Genomic DNA, 26891 nt, shown 5'->3' with positions numbered 1-26891 from the left:
TTTCTCCTTGTGAGCTTAACAAGGACTCACGTAGGCTGGGACAGAACACTTAGCAAAGGAAATTTGGGGCTCAATTATGATTGAAGATTACCTATACCAGAGGTCCCCAAACTTTTGGGACTGGTTCCATGGAGAAAAGTTTTTCCACAGACTGGAAAGTGCATGGTTTTGTGTGCTACCTCCATCCCACAGATGGGGCTTTGCTTGTTTGTGTGGACCAGTTGCTTGCATGCCATGGCCTGGTACCAGTCCCCGGACGGGGGGTTGGGAACCCCTGACCTATATAATTCCATGATTGCATGGCTCGGAAGTGTGGGATCATTACTTTCCCTTTGATAGTCCCCTTTCTATGAAGCAAACTTTTAGCAATGCCTCTTGGATAAATGCGTCCACTTTTCTTTAGGCATGGCCGAACATGTAGCCAGTGCCCCTTTTATTAAGTAACAGAGTTAACCCTGGGCATGTCTGGAGCGGCTGCTGTGGTCTTGCTCAAACATAACTGATCTTTGCACAAGTCTGCCATTTGTCTTCAGTTTCAGCTTCATTTTTTAACTTGTTTGCTGGAGAGTTGAAGGTAGTTTTGTGTGTTTGTGTATTGAAGGGAGGGTAATTAAATTTGCAAAAATAAAGGCATGAATTTAAATTTCAGAAAAGCAGGCTGAAACTGTCCAAATATTTCTCTCTCCCTCTTCTTCCCCACAAGTATTTAAGATACTGATACAAACAAGTAAAGGATTATGTTAATCATTAACTTTAGGCCTGACAAGAAGTCTTTCCTGAGGAAATAATCTAATTACATATTATCTCCAGTAGGGTTTGTGATCTAGTGATTTCTGTAATATTTTTTTTAATTGTCAGATGCCCAGAGTCATCGACCGAGATGGTCAGCTATAGAAATTGAATAAATAAATCTGCAGTACATGAATTTTGATTATTTCCTTTGATGACATCACTGATTAACATTCAGTAGGTTTTAATCCCATTTTTTCATTTTTAGTTTACAGTGTACATACCTCATGTTCCCTCCTACTTTCCTTTCATCAACAATTCTGTGAGGTGGGTTTGGTTGAGGGAGAGTGACTGGCCCAAAGTCACCCAATTGGCCTTCATGGTTAATGCAGGACTGGAACTCACAGTCTCCTGATTTTTAGCTAAGCCACTACTCAAACTAGCTCTTTTAAGGACTTATAGATTATAAAATTATACCAAACTGACTCCCTTATAATCTGATAGATTATAAATTATATTTATTTATAAATTATACCTGAGTATACACTAAACTACTTTCACATCACTGTAAAAAAAATGACATTTATCTCCCAGGGAGCAGACCTAAGGCGGAACCATTAAAATGGATAAAATTAAAATGATGATTGAAGGAAATAGAACATTTCCAATTAATTTTTATGGGCATCTTAATGAATTTTACATATTGAAGTAGCACCTCTGACTGATAGTCCTGTTGATTATCTGTAATAACACAATCACTTTGTATAAGCCATTAGTCTGAAGTGTTTAGTGAACTCTATGGGCTGTTGGTTTCTTTGAAGCCACATGGTTAAAATTATGTGAAACCACATGGAGGGCTTCTTCGTAAAACTTGCTCTTGCTAGAGATTTAGATTTTATAGGAAAACAAATATCTAAAATGGAAGGAATTGCATGTTTATAAGTGCTGAAAAGCAGTATTTATAAGTCACTGAAATGGCATAGTTAAACAATCATCCACACAGGAGACGCATTGATAACTCTTTCCTTTTTTGTTACTGATTAGCACATGGGCCATATCAAAATACAAAATAAAATATTCAGAATAAAACATGGCACAATAAAACATGTGATTTTTGGGTTTTGACTGCACATGAAATATGTAGTTCTAATACACTGAGAGCTTCTTCACGGGAGACAAATGCATTGTGTGTCTAATCACATTTGGCCAAACAAAGTATTTAATTCCATATGAGGTCCCAATAATTTGCTCGTCTAATGCGTGATCCAAGATACTGGTCTCTCTTGTGTTGATAGCCCATTTGTCTTATGTCCTACATCTCAGACAATAATTTTCTCCTGAAATGTCACACAGCAATTAAAATCTCAGAAGCTAAAAATGAAAAAAAAAACAAAAACAAAAACATAAAAATAAGCATGGGGAGAAGGGAAGGAAGGAGAGACTTCTCTAAGGCCAGAGAAGTCATCTATAAGCTAGCCTTTGGCAGCTCCAGCGTGGCTACCATCCCTTGGTGGCATGCTTGTGGAATAGCAATTGGTGCTTCCTGATGGATGAGGCCAGAATCTATTCCTCTCGGCTCTCTAACTTAGAGCAACTTGTCAATAGTGCAGCATCTTGGAAGGACAGAGCTGCTTCTTTACTGGTTGGTGTCAGGGCAAGGTTGGTCTTGCTGTTGCTGTGACATTTTTCTTGGGAGGCCATAAGTCATTGGGGAGGCAATCATATGTCATAGTCAGAGACCTAAGCAAAACGAAATATAAATATTGATGCTATGCAGTGTTTCCAATTCGGATGCCAAAAGGCAAACATGGCATCTGTTTGCAGCACTATAAAACAGCCACTCTTCTTCCTTAAGTTTCCATACTTGCATTAAGAGATTGCTGAGATATACTTCCTCATGCTCTGAATCACTTTTTGGAGATTATATTAACCAAGTTCTAGGTAATATTGCTATTTTTCAAATTAGTTTAGTGTTTGCCAGTGTTCTCCAAATTACTGAAATTCATTAAAATACAGGCACGGATATATGCAGTCCTGTGCACAGGTTAATCCTGTTGAGTTTGTTAAATTCAGTGGAACCGAATCAACCTTGTGCAGATTTTTCAGCTGGAATTTTTTAAAACAAAATAAAACAGCAATGACTGAGTCGGATTTGAGATGATTATGACTATGCAAAGTCTTTTTAGATAGATGGCAATCTTTGTATTGCTATTTGATGAACCAAGCATCATTATTTCATTATTTCTTTATGTGAAAAGAAGCATATTGTAGCAACTTGTAGGGCTCATAGTCCTAAGCAAGCCATCTGACTTAAACTGGCTGCCCAAGATTAGTTTAGATGTTTGAAAGATTGATTAAAATAGATTAAGTTACCATTCTGGCTGTGCTTTTGTAGGCCGCACTTGCCAGTGAAAATTGTAATCTTGAGAATTTATCTTTTATTTAATGTTGCTTCTCATATGCAGTAGTTCTGTAGCTAATTGAAAGTGAAATGTTACCTATTGTTGGTTATTTTCAAGACACAAATTCCAGCTTTCATTTGAAACATGTTCAAAATAAAACTGATTTGTCTGGCATTATTTGTTGAGTTTGCACTCTTTCCTAGACACACAAACACGTGATAATAATCAGTAGAAATATTCGGCAGTCAAATGTGATTTTCTGCTTTATGAGAAGCATTGTCTTTGCAACTTTGGCAGAAAAAACTGATTATTGTGTTGAGGAAACAGAATCAGAAGATTTCAGGACTGAGGTAGGATAATATAATTGGAAGAGCTATGGGCAAAAGCATAGTCACAGCAGTAACATCTTGAATCTTTTCAAGTGATCTCACATATTAAGAAGCTGTTACACAGACGTAAACAGACGTTAAATACAAATAATATATAGGGCTCAGATTTTCAGTTAAGCTCCCATAATTATTACTGGATAATATAGACCAGTCTCTCTTAGATATACAGTATATCTCTCTGACAGCCCTGCTTTGTTTTTGTTTCCAGTTTTTCATGATTTTCCAAACCAGAAATTTATCTCTGTCCCCTTATTGGCTAAATTCTGCATGCAAATTCCCATCAACTGTTTAAGGTTTTTGGTGTTTTTGGTTGTTGTTTTTTACATTTTTTACAGTTACATTTTACATTGTGCATCAGTGTAAAAGTCCCATGTAAACTGGAAGTTCAAGTCCCATCTTAGGCCTGAAAGCCAACTGGCTGACCTTGGGCCAATCACTCTCTCAACCCAACACACTTCACAGGGTTGTTGTGGGTGAAACAAAAGGAGGAAGGTATGTTTGCATCTTAATTGTAAAAATTAAAAAGGCGGGATATGAATGAATGAATGAATGAATGAATGAATGAATGAATGAATGAATGAGATTCAATGAAAACATATTAACAATCCCAGATGGGCATACACATTAAAAATGAAATTTAGTTGCTTGCTCTCAAAAGTGTACACATACATAACGCACATTTAAACATGCTATATACAACATAGGTATAAATTTTCACCCTTACATATAAATAACATATCAGTATTAATCACTGACCATCTTGAAATACATTGCAGAAAGAGGAAGCTTTAGAGTTCACAAGGTTAATAAATCCACAAATAATTGCCTTCCCATAGTAATTTTTTTAACCCCATGCCCAGAGGTAAGTAAAGAAAGAGCAGCTACATTATAAGAAATTAATCCTGTGGGTTCTCCTTAGTACTAATACAAGGATTTACATATGGTTGCCCATAACATATGTAGCAAAATATACTGACAGTGCTGGTTAGTCACCATAGTGGATCACTATGGGACTGGCAATTCAGCCATTAAGTGAAGCAGTTGCTAAGTGAAACTGTAACTATGCTTACTTTCAGCTTTCCTTTGCTTTACAGGTTTTTCTTTAAGTGGAACGAATACAAGTATTGCTATCATAATACCATGTTTCCCCAAAAATAAGCCCTACCCCGAAAAAAAGACCTACCCTGATTTTTGGGGATGGGCCTAATATAAGCCCTACCCCCAAAATAAGTCCTAATTAGAACTCCACCCACTCCATCCCACCTCGCTGCCGCAATGGGGCAGGAGGCCGTGAGGAACATTGTGCCACTGCCACAACAATGAGGCGAGGAAGATGGGAGAGGGGCTGGAGCTGCCCCATGCACCCCGCACCCACTTCCTTCAGGGCCCCCCCAGCTCAGTGACCTTCCCTTTCACTTCCCTCCCGAGCTGGACTGCCATGCTACGGAGGATGGGTGGTGTAGACCCAGTCTCCCTCTGCTGCTTCGGAACCAGGGGGGAGTGATGTTGAAAGGCTCCGCTGCCTCTGTGCACTGCTGGAGGGGCTTTCTTCACGCTTCACCCCACATATCACCTGCCAGGCGGCAGCCACCACCTCCTTCTCCGCCAACTCTCCCATGGCTTGAACCATGACTGGGCAGCACAAGCCTCCCCCGCTGCCTCCCTCTGCCAGCCCTCCGTCGCTGCCACTGGAGAGAACAGAGAACAGGGAGTGGAGCGGCTTTGTGCAGAGATGCAGAGCAGAGAAGAGCACTTGCTTGCTGCCCTCTCTTCTCCATTCTGGAAATGGCAGTCCCACTTCTCCTCCTGGCGCTGCTGTAGAGTTTGGCGCACTACCGCCCAGCTCCTCCCTCTTTCCGAAAGCAAAAAAATTGTTCACTAACTTGCTTTTCAGCACTGGCATGTTTTTCTCCTGGTGTAGGGAAACGGAATTTGTGGGACTAAAAAAGTTCAGTCGTGAAAAAAAAAAAGATCTCGAAGCATGAAGAAAGCCCCTCCAGTGGCGCATAGCTGCAGTGGAGTCTTTCACTGTCACTCCCCCCTGGCTCCAAAATGGTGGAGGGAGACTGGGCCTACCCCGCCTACCCCTCTCATCCTCCGTAACATGGCAGTCTGGCTCGAGAGGGGAGTGAAAGGGAAGGTGACTGAGCAAGGAATGGCCTGGCTGATGGGGGCCTGAAGGAAGCGGGTGCAGGATGCATGGGGCATCTCTACCTCCTCCCTCACCTGCCTCGCCTCATTGTGCCAGCAGCAATGCAATGTGCCACACGGCCTCCTGCCGCAAGCGGTCACAGCAGAAGTAGGCCAGCAGCCACGCGGGCTCCTGCTGGATGGGGCTGTTGGTGCCACTGCCGCAAGGCAAGGCAGGTGTCACAAAAAATATAAGACACCCTCTGAAAATAAGACCTAATGCTTCTTTTGGAGGCAAAAATAATATAAGACCAGGTCTTACTTTTGGGGAAACATGTTATACAGTATATGAATCTTGATGTAAAATTCATTTTCAGAACAGAACAGAATGGAATAGAACAGAATAGAATAGAATTCTTTATTGGCCAAGTGTGATTGAACACACAAGGAATTTGTCTCCAGTGCATAAGCTCTCAATGCACATGAATGAAGGGTATCTTCAGCTACCTCTTAATATTCTTTGGGTAATACATTATGAAAGGTTTTTATCCACTAAACTGGATATTTTTATATTTTGCAGAATAACCTGATTCTGTTAAACACCTGAGAACAGTCTTAATTTCTCTACAACCATCAGAATCTTTTTTCCAGTTGACATATTTGAATTACCCCAATGTATTGTATAAATAAAAAGTTTAGTGTCAGTTTTATATTTTAGGTAAAGTTTACTAATAATCATTAAAATATTTTGCATATTCAAACTCAGCCAAATAAGTTTGTCTCATTAGGCATGCCAAAATTAGGAGATGAAGGACATTCTTGATATATTTCACATGCATTTTCATTACTGGTGAAATCATTTAATTGGTAATTACATTAACAGAAGATAAAAATCATAATCTAAATAAAGCATTCTACAGGAAACGAAATTCCTCAATACTTGAACCAAAAATTATTTGAACTATGTCAAAACCTTTTTCCATATTCAGTGAATCTAACACCATAGATATATCATATTGGCATTCAAGCTAGTGTATCAACCTGCAGTCTTATATTAAGCCTGACATCATTTCACAAAAATGGAATGTTCAGAATAATTTATTCTAGGTAATACTTTTGTAAAATTAGAATTTCAATACATAATGGCTTCCATTGAATTCTGTATATGGTTTTTTTCAAATATGAACATGTTTTTGACAATTGAAGTATATTTTCATAACTTATATGGAGTTCCAATGAAAAGCATAAAATATTCTGGGTAGCTTTTACCATATACAGTGCTGCCTCTGTATATTTAGTGAGAATATATTTGGTAATGTTTAAGAAAAAAAACAGCCAGGTGCTGTGTATTCAGCCTTCTACTTCACTTTATAATAAATCATCTTCCAGAATTATTGGGCTTTACAATATTGTCACCAAATACTAAAAATTACTCTGAACTAATTAGTATATTCTTAACAATTTTTAAAAAATGAGTTATCCATTTTAGCAATTACTGCTAGAATAATATACAATCAAATTAAAATATTGTACTAGTTTTCCCTAATATATATTCATTGTAAATTTAATATTCAAATCTTCATTGTCATTATCATCTCTGGGCAAAAATGTTTATTTCACATTCTCTACTACTTAAAATTCTGCATCCATTTAATCATAGACTCTAACTTGTTCTGTTTTTAAATCATATTTCTCTAGGAACTTGTTATTGCCTTTACAAATGTTCTGACTTTTGTATGATAGGTTTTCCACACTTAGTCAAAATATGCTGCTTTGTTTTTGTAATTCTTTAGAACAATATAACCTGTCTGGTTACTAAAGTCAGTGAGGTAATTCTGACCATTCTAAAGGAAGACCTCCAAGGTCCCTTCCAGCTCTATTCTATTCTATTCTATTCTATTCTATTCTATTCTATTCTATTCTATTCTATTCTAAAGATTGTAAAAGGTGCAAGTAAAAGAGAATATTTGTAACACAGGGTTGAAGTGTGGAGTCCTTGGTGCCTTCTGAGTTTGGTGGGTTTTTTTTGCAGACCTTTTATTACCATACTAGGTAATACCATCAGTATAAAAGACTTTAACTTTTTTTTTGAATCTTGCAGATTATATGAGTTATCATCTCTCCATTGGTCAAATCTTTTTGTATTCTCTTGAATATAAATATTTAATATTGAAGCAAAGAATGACAAATGTGAACTAATCCTTTTTTTCCCCTTTTATCCCATACTTTTAATGTTCTGCTTAAAATTAATGATCTCTGTATACGTTGCATGCATGTAGTGAACCAAAGACTTTTCTGCAAACCATCTGGGAACCCTTCTTCTTCAACAGACATAGTCAAGCCATAAAACAATATAATCCACTATGTCACCCAAATTAAGTAGTTGGTTTGATAGGTTGGTACTGCCAATCCATCTCCTTTTTTCAGATCGTATAAAATCTAAAGCTTAACCCTCAACTTTCTTTGGAGAATAAATTCAATTATTTGTGTCTGCTACTCATTTCACTTCCTATTTGATATAGGAAACTATTCATTTTTTTTTCCTGCTGCAATTCTTGTTAACAAAGTTTCTCCATCTTAAAATATCTGCCATTATATTTTTCCATTAAGAATAATTATTCTTAAATGAATCTTTGTTGTTTTCTGCTAAGTAAATTCCTAGGTTCTTGACCTTTTTAACAGCAATATTAAACAGCAGTATTTGCAGTAGATATTACTTTTTTTCTTCAAGTAAATTCCATGTAATCATTTGAGTCTTGATTTTATTAATCCAATATCCTGATACTGAGCCAGATTGCTGTATAGAAATTCCTTTGGAAGAATAATTGTCAACAGAAGGTCATATGCATTTATTTATTTTTTTAATTTGCTAATTTAATTCCTATAGTTCTAACTTCCCAGTAAATGTTCTAATGCCAGAGAAATGAAAAAGGAGAAAAAGGAGAACCTTGTTTGTCTCCTTTGTTTTATCACTTTGTGATAAAAGTCTATTTACCATTTTCCTTTACTTACCAGTTTTCAACCTACTTTCCCATTCATTCCAATGGCTTTCTTGTAGTCAATGTGCTTATCATGAACCTTCACTTTCTTTCTCAGATCATTTTTTGATGTAACAAGAGAGATCAACTTTCCTGTACGTACATAAATATTCTAGAGAGGTTTACATAAAAGTTAAAATGGATTAACTTTTGCTTAGATAGGCAGACTGGTTCAGCCACAAATCACGTCAGAGCAGACTGCTACAAACATATCTTTAATGGCTTCTATTTCTTTATGCCATAAAAATGAGAATCTGACCAGTTTTTTTCCTACTTTTTCAACCTTAGATGCAATCCAAGTCTTCCTGGCAAACCATCAGCTCTTTAGTTATTGTTTGTATTTGGCCAATGGGAAACTAATTGCAGCTTTGTTTGCCAAGTTTGGGTCCTTGTTCTTTTAACTGCTTCTTATCATATTGTATTTGTTTCAACATTAGCAGCCTCTAATACAGAATAACAAGAGTTGGAAGGGACCATGGAGATCTTCTAGTCCAAACTCCTGCTCAAACAGGAGACCCTATACCATTTCAAACCAATGGCCCTCCAATCTCTTCTTAAAAACCTCCTGTGATGGAGATCCCACAAGTTCTGGAGGCAAGTTGTTCCACTGATTAACTGTTCTCACTGTCAGGAAATTTCTCCTTAGTTCTAGGTTGGATTTCTCTTTAATAATGTTACACTTATTACTTCTTGTCTTGCCCTTGGGTGCTTTGGAGAATAGGTTGCACTATTCTTTATGACAGCCTCTCAAACACTGGAAAACTGCTATCATGTCACTCCTAGTCCTTGCCTTCATTAGACTAGACCAGGGGTAGGCAGGTCTTGGCGTATATATGCAGGTCTTGCCGTATTCGGGTCTTTTCCCGTGTAAGATTGAGAGTATCTTGGCGACGTTTCAACGAGGTCCCACTCGTCATCTTCAGGCTGGGGTCTTCAGCTTCGTGCTTGTGCGAGCAAAGTGTGATCGGAGCTGCCGTCTCTCTATAAATATTGGTGGGGGTATGTGGAGTGCTGGCTTAGTTGCTGTAGGTGGGTTGGTTGGCTGTGTTGGAGTTATTGTTTGCGGATTGTTCGGCTGTTTCATAACATCCTGAGTTGAGGTGCTGGTTGTGTGCCCATTAGTCTTTTGTGTTATAACAACCTGTGGACTAGACCATACCCAGTTCCTGCAACTGTTCATCATATATTGTAGCCTTCAGCCCCCTAGTCATCTTTGTGCACTCTTTTCTAGAGTCTCAACATCTTTTTGTATCATGGTGACCAAAACTGGCACAGTATTCCAAGTGTGATCTTATCAAAGAAGGTTATAGCAGTACTAGTGTTAAGTGTGCATATAAATGCTAATAATTCACTTACTTTGCTTTCAGCCTGGCCAGTGAAGACAGGCACCCCAATTATTTTCCATAGATTTTAAACACACTCCAACATTGCAACAATTACAGATAGTCTTCGACTTACAACTGTTAGTTCAGTGACCTTTGGAAGCTACAACTGTATTGAAAAAAGTGGCTGGTTATGACTGGTTTTCACACTTGTGACCATTGTAGCATCCCCATGGTCACATGATCAAAATTCAGGCATGTGGTAACTGACATGTAATTTATGACAGTTGCACTGTCCCAGGGTCATGTGACCATCATTTCCCAGCCAGCTCCCAACAAGCAAAGTCAATGTGGGAAGCTTAACAACCACATGATTCACTTAACAATGCAGTGATTCATTTAACGATTATGGCAAAGAAGATTGTAAAATGGAAAGTAGCTCACTTAACAACTGCCTTGCTTAGCAACAGAAATTTGGGGATCAACTATGGTCCTTGGTCAAGGATTACCAGAAGTCTAGAATTGGTGATTCCTAGACTACAAAACACAAAACGTTTCCTTTTTAAAATTGTATTCATTGTTGCCAATTAAAATGTTTGAATCATTATACATCAGCTTTTACCTCCCTCCTCTATTTGACTACTTTGACAAATTCAGGGTTTAACCAATTAATACTTCTGAACAAACATCTAAACAAAGCTGTATTACATACCTATTTACTGAAACTCTTCAGTAAGAAAAGCCTGTGTACAGAAGGAAAATTAAACTCTGTGATCAGAGCTTGTACTTAGGCCCCCATTTATTTTAGCTGGAGGGTACAATCCATGCATTTCAGTAAATGTATATGTTCTTTATTGTAATATCATCTACTAGATCAGAGCAAATTTCTTATGAGTCATTCACTGCAGGGCTATTCACTATAGCTTTGTGTGATAAAGTGTGGGTGAAAACAAATTAGTTTTAAAATATGTTTTACTTTTTCAGAGACAATCAAAAGTAGAAAGCAAGTTCAATGATGAGAAAGCATTTGTTTAAATCTACACATGCTGTGTTTTTTTAAAGTTATTGTTACTCATTGATTATATAAGCAGTGTAGTAATTGTTGTAACACAGAAGCTGGTCCTGAGTTGGAGGAACTGATCTTGCATGAGATCTCCCAGTGGGATTCCTTTCACCTCTTTTGCAGATTTGTTTTAAAGAAGCCTGCTGTGAAATCTTCCCCCAGCAGGGTGGGGATAGGGAGCTCTCAGGGACAATTTCTCTTTGTCGTTTTGCTGTCTACTAAGGGACTGAGCCCTGGACAGCTTCTAAGTACACAAATGAGAAAAAGCTTTCTGAAATGTGAACAGCATCACTCAGGTATGTAAGAACAAGCTGTTAAAAAACTACCGTGTTTCTCCGAAAGTAAGGCCTACCCCAAAAACAAACCCCAGCTTGGTTTTTGGGGGTGGGCCTAATATAAGCCCTACCCCCAAAATAAGCCCTAGTTTTGGGGCGAGGCACATGCCTAAAAATCAAGTTAGGGCAGGGGTGGTTGGTAGAGCTGCCCCATGTGTCCTGCACCCACTTACCATTGCAGCCGGGCCTCCGATGAATCAAAACCTGCCTCACCTCAGCGTCCCACTTCTTCTGTAGCACCCGCCAGCCTGCATTTTGCCATCAAAGGACTTCAGGAAATGCCTCTGCAGTTGAGAATGGAGCTCCAGATTCTCCCTCGGCCTGCATTTCTCCATCAGAGGCCTTAAGGAAAGGCCTGTGCAACCGAGATCCGAGCTATAGATTCAATCTGTAGCTTGGTTCTTGGCTGCAGAGGCCTTTCCAGAAGGCCTCTGATGGTGAAATGCAGGCCGGGGGGCAATGGGCACATCAATCTGGAGCTCCACTTTTAGCTGCAGAGGCATTTCCTTCAGCCGCAGAAGAAGTGGGTTGGCTGGGCAGGGCTATTAGTGCCGCTGCCATGAAGTGAGACTGTGGAAAAGACACCCCCCGAAAATAAGAGCTGGTGTATCTTTTGAAGGCTAATAATAATAATAATAATAATAATAATAATAATAATAACAACAACAACAACAACAACAACAACAACAACAGCAACAGCAACAACAACAGGTCTTATTTTCAGGGAAACGTACTGAAACATGTAGGCTGAACAGTCTTCTGAAAGCAAAAGTACACACATTCCCTTTACGCACATAAAAAGCACACATCAATTCAAATATAGGTAATCCTAAGCTTATCACCACAATTGTGCCCAACATTTCCATTGCTAAGGAAGACAGTTGTTAAGTGGGTTCTGTTCCATTTTACAACCTTTCTTGCCATAGTTATGAAGCAAATCACTAAATGAATCCGGCTTCCTCTATTGCACAGGTCGGCAACCTGCGGCTCCAGAGCTGCATGCGGCTCTTTGAAGAGAGTGGCCTCACCCTGTTCTATGAGCCGACAAGCTTACTGGGTGGGGCTCCTGCCTTGGCTGTGTCTCTGCAGGAAGCAGGAAGGGCAAAAGAGAGCTAACTAGCCCAGCTATGCTGGCTCGGGAATTCTGGGAGTTGAAGTCCATGAGTCATAAAAGAGCCGAGGTTGCCTACCCCTGAGCTTGTTGGAGAACAGCTTGAAGCCAGCTTGCCAGGTGAGCAGAAGATCGGAGAGAGGGAGAGAGAGGGGGGAGAGAAAGGGGGGGGAGAGAAAGAGAAAGAGAGAGGGAGGGAGAGAGGGAGAGGAAAGAGAGAGAGAGAGAAAGAAAGAGAGTGGGGGAAGAGGACTGACAGACCAAGGGCAGAAAGAGAGAGGGGAGGCTCTTTGAGTGTTTTGGGTTGCCTATCCCTACTCTATTGACTTTGCTTGTCAGAGGCCAGCTGGCAAGGTTACGAACAGTGACCACATGACCCTGAGACAGTGCAACTGTCATAAATATGTGCTAGTTGCCAGATGTCCAAATTTTGATTGTGACCATAAGAATGCTGCAACAGTCATAGGTGTGAAAAACGGCAATAAGTCACTTTTTTCAATACTGTTGTAACTTCAAATAGTTACCGAATGAACGGTTGTAAGTAGAGGACTACCTGTAGCAGGAAAACAATCAAATATAGCCCTTTCTTTGTTCAATGCTGGGCCAAGAGAAAAGAATACCCCAAACCCTCCAGAAACATGTTATCTTCCTTTTTAAGAATTCTAGGCTTGGTTCCGCTTTCCCTTTTTCTTGGGCTATTCTCCAACCCTTTCTAGGAAGTTTTCTCTCCAAGGTTTTCTGAACTCTGTATTCCTGCCTGCCTGCTAAGTGCAGTCACGTCTGCTCAGGTAGAAGATGGCTTGGAACCACAAGCTGGGAAAAAGGACTTTCATGTCTGCTCAAGGAAAGGGAGGCAGTACTTTCTGAGTCATCTTCCCCCCAGCATTTCCCATAAATTTGCACCATAGAGAGGAAAGGCAGAATGTTCTACTGAGGATAGGATAAGGTAGAATGAACAACTAACTTTTAGTGGCAATGCTATTTCCATTCCCCAATCTTTGCAAAGCATTTTTGAAGTAGGCAATGTGGTTGGTGGCTTTCACTTCAACTAACATTGGACTGCTGACAAGAAGCAAATGTCAACCAGTATTCCTTCCAGGGAACAATGAGGAAAGAGTAACCATTTGTCATTTGCTCAATGCCCTATCGCCTGAATTTCAGCAGGTTTCGGAACAACCCAAATATCTTTGTCTCCATTCCATGCAGAATGAATGGCTCTGCCCTCGCCTCAAAGTTTCAGGATATGCTACTGTATGTGTGACTTTTTTCCCAAATGATCTGAGCTATTAGTATAAATTGACAGCTGGCTGGTCATGAAGATATCATTCTTCCTGAACCTAAATTTCTGAACCTAAATAACTGTCCAACAGAAATCAAGCAACATTTAATATATTATGGTTGGTTGTACAATCAGCCAGATGTTTGCACTGAATTTGGCATTTTTATCCCCTTATCAAATCACTCCCAAGAACCTGGGATAGGCAGATGTTATTGCAGGATCCAATCTAGGTCGGTCCTCAGGGAACTTTTGTCTCACCAGAATGTGGTGAGAGAGATACGTTCTGGTGAGAGAGAACCAGTGGTGGGATTCAGCCAGTTTGAACCAGTTCGGCAGAACCGGTAGCTAATTTTTTGTTGCCCAGGCCCAGAATGGACTTCCAGAAGCGGCATCCACACAAAGAACCGGTTGTTCACATATTTGAATCCCACCACTGGAGAGAACTTCCCTCAGGATGGGCCTCCAGCACAAGTCTGAAAGCTCAGAAGACTAAACCTCTGGTCCCGGTGACCGACCCAGATTGGATCCTGAAACATAATCCCGGGACACATATATTTGCCTTCATTCACAGATGTTATTGTTGAATAATATAAAGGATGTTGCAGGATGTAAACTGTTCTGAGCAAAACTGCCTTTTACAACTGACTGGTGGTGATTTTGTTAGCGCTGACGGTGTTCAAGCTGTGCTCCAGACAGTTTGGGATTGCACCCAAGGCATCTTTTATACTATTGGTGTTCCCTTTGCTTTCTTTTGCCACAGTCATTCTATTTTTATTTTCAGGTCTTTGTATTTTGTTATCTTCTCCAGTTAGTATTGCTCAAAATTGTTTTATGGCTTTTCTGAAAAGGAATTCAGTAACATGTCTTTTGAACCAGATAGTAATATTCTGTTTATCCCTAAATGATTTTCTCGGAGGACAGCCTAATACATATACAGTGAATATTGCCCCATTTTACAATCTTTCTTGCCATAGTTGTTGAGTGAATCACTGCAGTTGTTAAGTTAGTAACACGGTTGTTAAGTGAATCTGGCTTCCCCCTTGACTTTGCTTGTCAGAAGGTGGCAAAAGGTGATCATACCACCCCAGGACACTGCAACAGTCATAAATATGAGTCAGTTGCCAAGCACCTGAATTTTAATCATGTGATCATGGGGATTGCTGCAACAGTCATAAGTATGAAAAATGGTCATAAATCACCTTTTTCCAATTCTATTGTAACTTTGAACATTCACTAAATGAAGCATTGTAAGTCGAGGACTACCTGTATATCTGTGCATTAGTGATAATTACTATTTTTGTACAGGGTGGGACATGAAATGGCGGTGAGCAGCCTTCCCTACCTGGTCCTCTACATATATGTGGATTAATTACAAAGGGCCCCATCTAGTGTGATCCCAAACAAGCTGGGGATGAAGGAAATTTTATTCTATCAAAGCTGGAGGATGCTCCCTTCTGAGAAGGCTATTGTATAGCATTATCAGCCCAGAACAGTGCTGAAGCAGATTGTCATCTTGAGTTTTTGATACTGATAATCAGGAAAAAGCAGGAAACAAGGCTGAAAAGTACCATTAACAATTAAGAAAGACCATTTCAGTAGATAATAGACAACCAGACAATTGGGATGGAAGGAAATGTGTTGAAGGTTTGTAATTTGTCACTCTCTGTGCCTCACATAGAGAGAACAATCTAAAAAGGTGATAATGCTTTCATGTCTCCTATGAAATTCAGTAATTAGATCATTAATAGCCATTTGGGAATTTCAAGTGCATTGAAGGAAACTGTCAGCATTGCTTTCTCCTCTTCCCCATCCCCAAAGAATGGAGTTATCTGATTTCAAAGGCTTTTTAATGGGACATCCCTGGGTATGTGTCTGTGTACACACAAACACACACACATTATATATATGTGTGTGTGTGTGTGTGTTTATATGTATGTACATATATAAAATATTTCCAAGCAAAGCTTGAGCACTTTGCTGAGCAGCCCTGAGCAAAAGCAGAATCACAGCATATATACTCTTGACCTACTCCATTGCAAAAATAAAACAAAGGAAAAAGGCAGAAAGTGTAGATTACAACTTGGGGTTAAAATGTTTTAGAGAAATCCATCTGAGTGACCTTATGGCTACTTATCCCTTCCTACTAGATTAGTATGCTAGACATGCTATCACTGAGATGTGGTCAGTGAATATTTGGGCTATTGGTTCCTAATTCACATAGATTTGGTAATGAATGCAGCCTACATACTGTATGTGTGTCGGGGAGGACCTTTTACCATTACAACACCATGCAGCCATTTGAAGTCTATATATTAGCCAACTCATTTTCAGTTATTGCAAATATGGAATGTGTATATTGGACTAGTATTTTACAAGTTACTATCACATCTCTTTAAACAGGAACAAGAAAGAACAGAAAAAAATGTTCTATAATTAATACATACAAATGGATAAATAGGAACATGGTTCATGGCTTAGAATGGTGAAGGCAACTAACTGTTCTTAATTCAAGCAAAACATTGCTTTAGAGCAATTAATAAGTCAGCATCTGGTTATCAGGGTCAGCATTAAGGAGATGCATAAAATATTAAACATTATAACTACAGCTGATAATATATTCAGATAATTTTTGAAACAGATGCATTTTGTTTGGCACTTCCTTGGCTTAATTCCTGATAAAGGATAAGCACAAAAGATATAGTTGCTGGATCAGGCCAGAACATCAGATTTTTTTTTAAGCAGGCATATGTTGAGCTGACATAAGTATAGAAGCAGATTTTTTTAAAATAAAAAAAACAATTTTGAAAAGCCAGAGAACCCTATCAAATGAATTTGGAAACTTTCAGAAAAAGATGGAGGAATCACAAGAAAGGTTGGAAAAGGAAAGATAAACAGGAGAAATCTTTATCCCTGCTTCTAAAATCCGCTGGATCAAAAGCCATCCCCAGCATAGATTCCAATTGTAGATGATTATAAATACAGATTATTTTTTTCTCCATAAATAAACTAATTCTGAAATGGAGTATTTGGAAATAGAGAACTATCTCATGGGGTAGGGAATGGGTGGGATTAATATGTTGAATTCACTATTTCCAACAAGCAACTCCTCCTTACAGAGATTCAAATTATTACTGTGAACGTCTTGTGTCTATTCCCCTTGACACTGAAAGGACTTTCAATGTATAAAATGGTTGCTGGCTCCCATTTTCTTTTTGTGAAGTATCTTTTAGATGGTTAAGGATGATTTCTTAGGCTGCCTTATTGTTTTATTGATCTACATGCTAACCCTAAAAGCATTTCTGGCTGAACAGCAGGATAAAAATGCTTAAATAAATATTGTAAGTTTGGAATGTTTAAAGAGAAACTTGGGCACAATGTGAAACACAGAAAATGGGAGAAAAATTTAAGTAACTTTGTCTTATATTGGGTAGTTCATCATCTTTCCCTCTCCACTGAGAATTTTTTCCTACAGAAAAGGGATTGATGAAATACAGGCTTCGTTTGGCTAATGTTTCTCTAAAGCTCCATGTAATCACTGAGCTGCTTGCTTAAGACGTGTCACATAAGAACATTCCTCAGCTCCTCCTGTTGATCACTTATACAGAAATAATAAGTTACAGCATGACTTACTGCAATTCATTCCAATATCTGTATCCATTTTCACATACCATAAATGAATATTCTGCAAGTTAACAGTAGAACAATTGAGAATTTTTGATAGAAGAAAAATTGTTTCACTAAAACTTAATTTTAAAAGATGATAAAATGAAACATTCACTTATGGGCAAATACACTGATACCTTTCCATATTAACTTGAATAGATCTTGAGTGCAGTATTTCTTCCAATGTGAAAAAAATTACATGTTTTGTTTTCTTTTACAGTGAAAAAGGCAATTGAACTGAAATCGAGAGGTGTCAAGATGTTGCCCAACAAAGAAAACAATCACAAGAATTCTGTTTGTAAGTTTGTCACTTTTTCTTTAAAGAATTAAGTCCTAAATCCACAACACTTTAATAGAGGACCAGAGTTTTAAGGTAAAACATGCAAAATGATTAAAGTATCAACTAAAAAAAAAACAATTATTAAACAAGATACACAACAGCCACCATTAGACTGTTTTCTGTGCTTTGTTGATCTGCAAATTGTTGATCTGCTATGCTATGTTATGTTTTGTTACATATACTTCCACGGAGGAACATTCACTAAACTAGGCATCATCCAGCTCTTTCCCTTAGTCAGTCCATTGGACTCTTGCTTAGGGGGAATTGGGCTATAGGAATATGTGCCACCAACAAGGAGTGAGGCAGTAACAATATGGAGCTATTAACCTGAAGACCAACAGTTTAGGCCTATTGGCCCTCTGTTTCTTTCTCAGAGGAAAGGAATAATTGAATAATCAGTTTGCAAGAGCCAGATTGAAATGGCTAGAATATCTCCTGAAGAGTAGGAATTTTCTCTCTCAACTACATATAACAATGGATCTTGATTTGCTACATGCCCAGAAAAAACATTTGCTACCCTTATCAAGAAAAAAATGCCTTAGGATAATCCCAATGTTCTCTGCTGTATATTCTTAGGAAATTACAGCACAAAGACAATGGAAGAGAATAGTCAATACAATTTTCACAGCAGCAATATTTCAGATATTTTAATGGTTGTCCTTCAGCATTTTAAACTGTGGGGCACTTAAGGCAAGGCTTTTATTGTGTACCTGCTTTGTCTTATTTAAAGAATGTTATGAATCACCCTAGTGTGTGTATGTCTACGTACATATAGTGCCAATGTTTCCACAATTAAAAAAAGTCCAGTCAGACCTTCCAACTTCTAACGGAAAAAAAAAGGTCTCATGAAGTTGGAAGGTCTGACTGAACTTTTTTTAGTCTCACAAACTCCGTTTTCCTGCAGCAGGAGAGAAACACGCCAGAGCTGGAAAGCAGGTTATAGTGAAGAAATTTTTTTGCTTTCGGAAAAAGGGAGAAGCTGCTTGATGGTGCTCCAAGCTCTATAGCAGCACCGGGAGAAGAAGCGGCAGGAAACAGGGCTAACATTTCGAGAATGGAGAAGGGAGATGTGGGGTGATGCAGGGCGGCAAGCAAGTGCTCTTCTCTGCATCGCTGCACAGAGCCATTCCCCTCCCCGTTCTCCATTCTCTCCAGTGGCAGCAATGGAGGGCTGGCGGAGGGAGGTGACAGTCACAGTGCAAGCCATGGGAGAGTTGGTGGAGGAGAAGGAGGTGGCAATGTGCCGCTCGTCCTTCTGCCCCATTGTGGCAGCCAGGTGGGATGGAGTGGGCAGGATCCTAATTAGGGCTTATTTTTTGAGTATATTAGACCCACCCTCACAAATCAGGGTAGGTCTTTTTTTCGGGGTAGGTTTTTTTCCCTGGGGAAACACTGTAGTAATGGAGTACACAGTGTCTTTTACCCACAGATGTTGAATTTTGGGAAACAGATTTAGTTGGTGGACAAACTTCAGCTAAAAGAAAGTTAAGAAGTCCTTCCTTGAGTCAAGTGATAATTCTGACACTGAATGATAAGCATCAGTTATTCATGCTGTCATAATTTTGGAAGAACAATCAGGGTTCTGTTCTGTTCCATTCCCATCTTTGAATGCACTAGAACTCTGCAAAACCAAATTGACAAAAACATTGCTTTGTATTACTATTATAATTATAATTTTCAGAGACACACATACACACATAATCACATCTTTACTTTATTATTCAAACTTTTTTCTTCTGTCTTGCCTGGTTTTTGAAGTGCCAGACCACCTTGTCCCAGTATTATAAGGAGGTACCTCAGAGAATTAGAGGTCACTGTGTATTTAAACAAATGTCTACTTCATGTAGCTCTGTTGACTATTGAGTGAGTTCCCAGGGCTGCACATTTAGCATAAATGAATGTGATCTTTCAATAATGTTTTATGTAAAAGGATATCTTTGGTGTGATCTTATTAACTAGAATTTGCCATACTTTAGAAATTGTTGGTTTTGGATACAGTACTCATGAAGGGTTTTTTTTTTTTTTTGACATTGCAGTTTTTGAAGGCAGCAAATTCTGCCTATGATGCAAATCTTTTAAAATATAGCATTTAATTACAGAAAGTTAAAAAAAAAAAGCTGCATGCAGTCATCTCACAAACCATTGCTGATCAGATCATCCATTTGAATTATTAATGGCAATGGTCAGCTAATTAAGTTCAACTTTTCACTAATTCATTATTGTCGCCAGATCTATAAATAATTCTTGCCAGAAATATTATAATATTACTTGTTAGATGCACTTAGACTTTATTGCAAAGTTTCTCTGGAGAAGTCTGGGGGTGAATGTGAATTGGAGAAATAAGGCAGTAAAAAATAATCTTCCTGGAAAAAGTTTCAGAAAATCATTATGACAAGAAGGAAGAATTGGCATTCCATAAGGCATAGCCTTATATAGAACCAGTTTAATGCAGTGGTCAATGCATCAGGCTAGAAATCAGGAGAACATAAGTTCTGCTCCTGTCTTGGGCATGAAACCAGCTGGGTGACCTTGGGCCAGTCACTTTATCTCAGCCCTAGGAAGCAGGCAGTGACGAACCACTTCTGAGAACCCTTGCCAAGAAAACTGCAAGGACTTGTCCAAGCAGTCTCTGAAAATCATAAACAATTGAATGGAAATTTTTTTAAAGGCACAGCACTACCTTATTTGATAATATTTTTGCAGTTGTGTATAGTAGCTAGAAGTCTCTTGAATAGGGTATCTATGGCATTTTGCTTTAATAACAGAACACTTTATTATATACATATTATTTATGACGTATTGCTCTGTTCAGAAAGATTGGGACTTGCTAATGATTTTGTGGTAGATCACCTTGCTTTATTGTCAAATATGGACAGTTTTGTCTATGCACTCGGTTTCCTCCATAATGAAAATGGGTGAAAATTAGTTCTCTGAATAAGACAAGGAAGGGATATCTAAAAGAAAAATATTCATTTGCTTGCCATGGCCTGCATGGCTTGCCAGGCAGAAATGCTGTTGAATATTCTGCGGCTAGTGCTGCTTGTTTACTTTTGTAGTGTTGATGTCCCATTTAGTGTAGAGATGAAGAAAATTGAGTTATTCTTAAGGCGATGGTTTTTGCCATGTAGAGGCAAAAAAACAAATGGCTTTACAGATTCAGTATTGATCTGCTGTAACACATTTAGATGAATTGATGGTACATGCTGTGTTACTCAGCAGCTGATACTCAAACAGCTAATTCTGGGCCATAATATCCCTGCTGATTCACTGCTGGATATATGCCTAAAAGGTGGTAAAAAGTATGATTTATTTTAACTGTTTGAGGAAAATTATAACTAGCATAATCCATAGGGATAAACACATTTTAAGATAAGCATTGTGGTACCATTGTGTAAATATCAGCCTGATTTATCACTGTGTTCTTAGCATTATATGTAACAGCTTTGAAAAATTAAAATTGTACATTTCATCAATTTCTCATCCTATCCCCAAAGTACAACAAAATATTCTTGAAACTTTTTCTACATGCAAAATACATGCATTTATTATATCGCGGTACATGAAGGCTGATGTCTTCTGAATAGCTGTTTTGGGATATTGCAAATTCTTGTGAGATGCATCTTTATACATTTATCCATTATGTCACACTAAGATTATGTCACACTAATCTAGATATGCAGAGACTATTTTTATCCCTTTAGTGGTCACTTCTTGTTTTGATTGATATGGTAATTTATTTCTTCACCTAGAAGGGTGAATGTATCTTTCTTCAGATGTGGTTGAGAGATTCAGCACAGGCCGTGCTAGCTAGAACTACTCAGGACAGCTTCTGTAATGTCACATGATTCCTTGTAATATATTTCTTGAGGATTTTCATTAAAACTTCCAGCTTTCTCCACTCAAATCTTTCAAAAAGTGAGTAAGGGGAACTCTTACACGGATTTATTGCATTTTCATTGGATAGATTGAGTAGCCATATAAATTCAGTGAATAAGTGCATAATAAATAATGATGTCATTATTGGTGATGCAGTGGTTAGAATATAGTATTTGCAGGCTAATTCTGCCAACAGCCAACAGTTCAATTCTCAGCAACTCAAGGTTGACTCAACCATCCATCCTTCTAAGGTCAGTAAAATGAGGACCCAGATATACTGGCTCCATAAACTGCTTAGAGAGTGTTGTAAAGCACTGTGGAGCAGTATATAAATCTAAGTGTTATTGCTATTGCTATGTTGCTTCCTAATTTGAGGGGTCTCTGCAGTGATATTTTCTGAGCTTTTGTATCCTCTTTCACAGAGGGAACCATAATTTTGTTTTGCTTTGTTAGCTTTGACAATATATCAAATGCACATAGCATTTGCTTTCAAAGATAAGAAGGGTGCTAAACATAGATAGTATTGTTGCTGAATGAGGAAAAACCTAAAATGATGCTTTGTTTAATTTTGTGATACTTTTGTTACATTGGTGAAAGAATGGGAAAGGGGGAAGATGAGCAACTGAGAGTAATCACCAAAACATTACAAGAAGTAAAACCAAATAAAACTTTGCCTTGACTTGGTGACCGGCACATCTAATTTTTGGATGGTTCCCCCTGTTTTCTCAGTTTTCCCATTTTCCTGAATACATATTTCCAGACAAAATTCATAAAGAGGATTTATGAATTGTTTGTCTAGTTCTTGATCATTGTAAATTATCCTAAGAACCTGAAAACTGCCCATAGGGAAATGGTATAATATATCCAAGCACCAAGTTTAAATAATATAATAATATTTAATAGAATATTAAATAGGAGATGTAAATCAGATGTTAATACTATGTTGACTAAAATATATTGAAAATAATCAGGATTTCTCCCTAGAACATTGTTCTTTGGCCCCAAAGAGGATCAGCACGATTTCAGACTGTGGCCTTTGATTTATAATGCATAATCCAGTTTTATAATTTATAGCTCAATTATAGAATGGAGATTACTAAAAGAATAAAAATCATCAGAAAAAGGATCCACTAACAGTCAGAGAACTAGCTATACATGCCATTTATGGAATAACTTTTCCCTAGTCATCCATCAAGGATTATATGACATATATTATATTAACTACCATTTGTTTATATACTGTATTCTTGGACAAGTTTTTTAGTAGTTGGGATTTCACTGACCTTAATAAAAAGGTAGCCAGTAATTTCAATAGCAATTCATTAGTACCCAACAATCTACAAATTGTTAGGACAGAGAATTGGAAAGCTTTATATTTTGGAAATGAAAGTAGGAGTCAAGATTAATAAAGGTCTTATAATTTTATGGTTCTTTTGGTCTATGTTATCAAAGAAATTGGACCTCCATTTTCAAAGGATGCCGGGGAATAAGAAAAACGTTTTGTGGGTGAAAATGAGGTTCATGGAATGAACTTTTGATTCTTGTAACCAGCTCTGAGTAGCTTCCAATCAAAAGTAAAACAACATAAAAACATAATAAAATTATAAATCTAACTCACATTAAAAACAACAAAAACCTGGTGCTAAATCACATACAGATAGTCCTCAATTTACAACAATTTGTTTAGTGACTGTTCAAAGTTACAATGACACTGAAAAAAGTGAGTTATGACCATTTATCACCTGACTGTTACACCATCCCCAGGGTCATGTGATCAAAATTCAGATGCTTGGCAACTGACTCATATTTATGACGTGTCCCCGGGTCATGTAATCACCTTCTGCAGCCTTCTGACAAGTAAAATCAATGGGGAAACCAGATTCATTTGACAACTGGGTTACTAACTTAACAACTGTAGTGATTTACTTAACAAATGTGGCAAGGAAGGTCGTAAAATGGGCCAAAAACTCACTTAACAAATGTCTCACTTAGCAACAGAAAATTTAGGCTCAATTGTGATCTTAAGTCGAGGACTATCTATAGACTCTTATCCTATCACTTACGGGAAAAGCCAAGTCTTCCACTTGGACTGCAAGTTGTTTTCCTCGCTCCAGAATATGTATGTTGTCTTCATCTAGGGACCTGACCACAAATCATTTCCTAACATAACAATAACAACAACAATTAAAAGTCTATTTCAGCAAACCTCTTAATTCTCCTTAATGCCCACCTGCCTAGAGCTGACAGATTCACTTCTGTCCTTTTTCGCAACACGAATTTACAATTCCATCTCTTCTGCTGGTATGAGAAGTGCCCTACACACCTTGCATAATGTAATTCTTTATATACATTAAAAACTCCTTTTGAATAGAATGCTCATATATTTGGCAAAGAAAGTCAAAAGACAGGAATGGCAAATTGAAGAGGTAAAATACCCAGGAGTTGTTTTTCAATGTATCGTTGCACAGGAAGCACACATTTCATCTCCCTATTAAACTGAGGCTAATGTGAGCTCTGAAACTGGGGTTTCTGTTGTGCTCTCCCTTTGACCTCTCTCATTGGTGCTTGGGTCATCTCTCATTTTGTCCTGAACAATTTTTGCTAAGCTTCCTTTTTCTGCTTCTTTGCTGTAGTGCTGGTAATAACTTTAGGAGTTTGCTTAAGTGCTTGTATCTTAGAATTCAACTTGACTCCAATTAGTCTTCATAACTCTTAATGATAGAGTGAAATCTCAGATGCATATGTGACTGTTGCCTGAATATTACTCAGCATGGATGGTGGTGGTGATTTATTTAAATTTTTTATAGCTGCACATGCTGGAAGACTCTATGAATTGAATCCAGAAACAATAACAGCAGTTTAAAAGATATAGCTACTAACAGTGGTGGGATTCAGATATGTGAACAACCGGTTCTCTATTTGAATGCCACTTCCGTAAGTCCATTCTGGGCCTGGGCAATAAAAAATTAGCTACCAGTTCTGCCGAAGTGGTGCGAACCAGCTGAATCCCACCACTGGCTACAGAGATAACCTAAAGTAAAACAATCCTTATAATTACTGAGATGTAAAGATTACTAGGATCATTTGTACTAATCTGAAATTAGTGAGCATCCATTTCCAGCATGGTATTTACTGAATGCCTATCAACCTCCCAATTAATGTGCATATCACCAATTACAGCATTAATAGCATTCATGGTATAAAGATTTGACTCCTAAGTCTACTGGGTGGTGTCCTGAGGTATCTGCTGGATGGCATCCTGGGTAGTTTGATTTTCTCCAGCAGATTTCTGTAATGTGGTCATTTCCCACAAAAGTCTCAATTTTAAAGGGGCGTCTTTCTGTAAAAGTGTATCCCTACAGCAGTAGCATGCCTTATTTTACTCCGGGTGATATGTTCTACCCCTAGGGGTAGCACAGCTGCCTGTAGTATTCTGGATCCAGGCGTCTTTGCCCTAGAAAGAAATTCTTACCTTATATCCATCTGCTTGCTCATTAGGTCTCTTCAAATATTGGGAATGTTGCCTGGTCAGCTCCATCACGTAGACTGAAAAATTACAGGTCTTTCCCCCCCGCCACCTTTATTACTTAGCAAGGTAATATGCCTCATGGAGCTACAAATAAATATCTCACAAACCTTCATCCAAGAAAAGCCAAATGCCAAGAGACAGATAACCTTTTAAAGTCAAAAATGCATTCCATAAGTTCCTGTCCCATTTTGTAGTTTCTGCCATAAAATATAAAGCATTCAGCAATAATGATAGGCTGGGATTTGTGGTTGGTGCAGTTGGGCTGCTGTAAGTCTGCAATGTGAGCTCTGTGAGCTTCACAGGAACACAGAATTTTCAGGGGATTGTGTGACCTTTGCAGGTAAAATGGTAAGAATTCGGCCATCCTCTTTTTTTGAGGAATATTATTTGCAGCAAGCCACCTCTCAAACCTATCTCTTTTAAAAGTTAACTCCCCTGCTGGTTCAGAGAACAGTTGCTCTTCTACCCATTACTCACTGTGGTGCAGATAAAGTGCACAGGTAACTTTCCACCAAAACACTGTGACCTGCATTAAGCTGAGGGACAGTAATTCTTCCTTTGTCATCAGTGCAATAATTTTAGGATTCTGTTAAGGTGATCCCAATTAAGAGACATTACTCGATCAGCAGGAAGAAAAAAAACTGTGACGAGAATAATTTTATTCTGAACTGCTATACAGCCTAAGTAACATATCCTTTTGCCGTACTTCTTGATGCATCAAACTCTAAATCAGGGATAGTCAACCTTGGCTCTTTTATGACTCGTGGACTTCAATTCCCAGAATTCCTGGCTCAGGAATTCTGGGAGTTGAAGTCCACGAGTTATAAAAGAGCCAAGGTTGACTACCCCTGCTCTAAATCTTTAATTATTCCCATACCCAAATTGCAACAGTGCTGCACAAAGGTGAAATACTAAGCAGACAACCTAACAATTGAAGTCGGAGAAGGGAACACCTGCATTTATTTATTTATTTGATTTATCTCCCAACACTGTCAGTTTGACTCTTTCCAGCTTACACGATATAAGAACATTTCAGAGCATCTGCTATATGCCTGAGAAGTAAAAGCAATTCAAAGTGAAGCAAACCCTGTAGTTCCAACAAACAAGCTAAAAACAAAAACAACAAAAAAAGAGATGGTGCAGTCTTAATTAGAATGGCTCAGCCTTCATCAGCTTCCCACAAAGGGCCAGGCAGTCTATTGTAAGAACATTCTACCAAAAACGTTCTACCTCCTGGCTTCAGCCTCCTATATTTCCCAAAAGTAGAGAATTAGAAGCCGGGGGGGGGGGGAAACAGCCCCAAATGTTTTTGTTTGTATGGCTTCCTCATTCCCACTCAAAGCTTTTTAACTAATGTTTCAGTGATTGCTTGGGATACTTGAAAGGACAGGTAGGGATTATCATGGAGAAAAATCTATCTATGTAGTCATTGGCAGTTGAAAACTACTTGATGGCACATAATCAATAGTTCAATCAATCAGGATTTTAATAATAATAATAATAATAATAATAATAATAATAATAATAATAATAATAATAATAATAATAATAATAAAGTTGGAAGGGACCTTGGAGGTCATCGAGTCCAACCCCCTGCCCAGGCAGGAACCCTATACCATTTCAGACAAACGGCTGTCCAGTCTCTTCTTAAAAACTTCCAGAGTTGGAGCATTCACCACTTCTGG

The 26891-nt window shown here is 38.3% G+C and overlaps 1 protein-coding gene across 1 annotated transcript in view; it reads left to right on the top strand.

Moving 5' to 3' along the window:
• The window catches only part of LOC107284570 (CUB and sushi domain-containing protein 1), a 478687-nt gene that overhangs the window by 153931 nt on the left and 297865 nt on the right, over positions 1 to 26891 (top strand). Inside the window, exon 4 of the mRNA XM_029283474.1 lies at positions 17682 to 17759. Coding sequence (XP_029139307.1) covers positions 17682 to 17759 — 78 coding nt within the window. The remainder of the gene's footprint in view (positions 1 to 17681; positions 17760 to 26891) is intronic.

Source organism: Protobothrops mucrosquamatus, unplaced genomic scaffold, assembly GCF_001527695.2.
Source record: "Protobothrops mucrosquamatus isolate PMUCROS unplaced genomic scaffold, P.Mucros_1.0 scaffold103, whole genome shotgun sequence".
Lineage (NCBI taxonomy): Eukaryota > Metazoa > Chordata > Lepidosauria > Squamata > Viperidae > Protobothrops > Protobothrops mucrosquamatus.
Note: the sequence above shows the minus strand (reverse complement) of the source record. Positions and strands in the feature narration are given on the sequence as shown.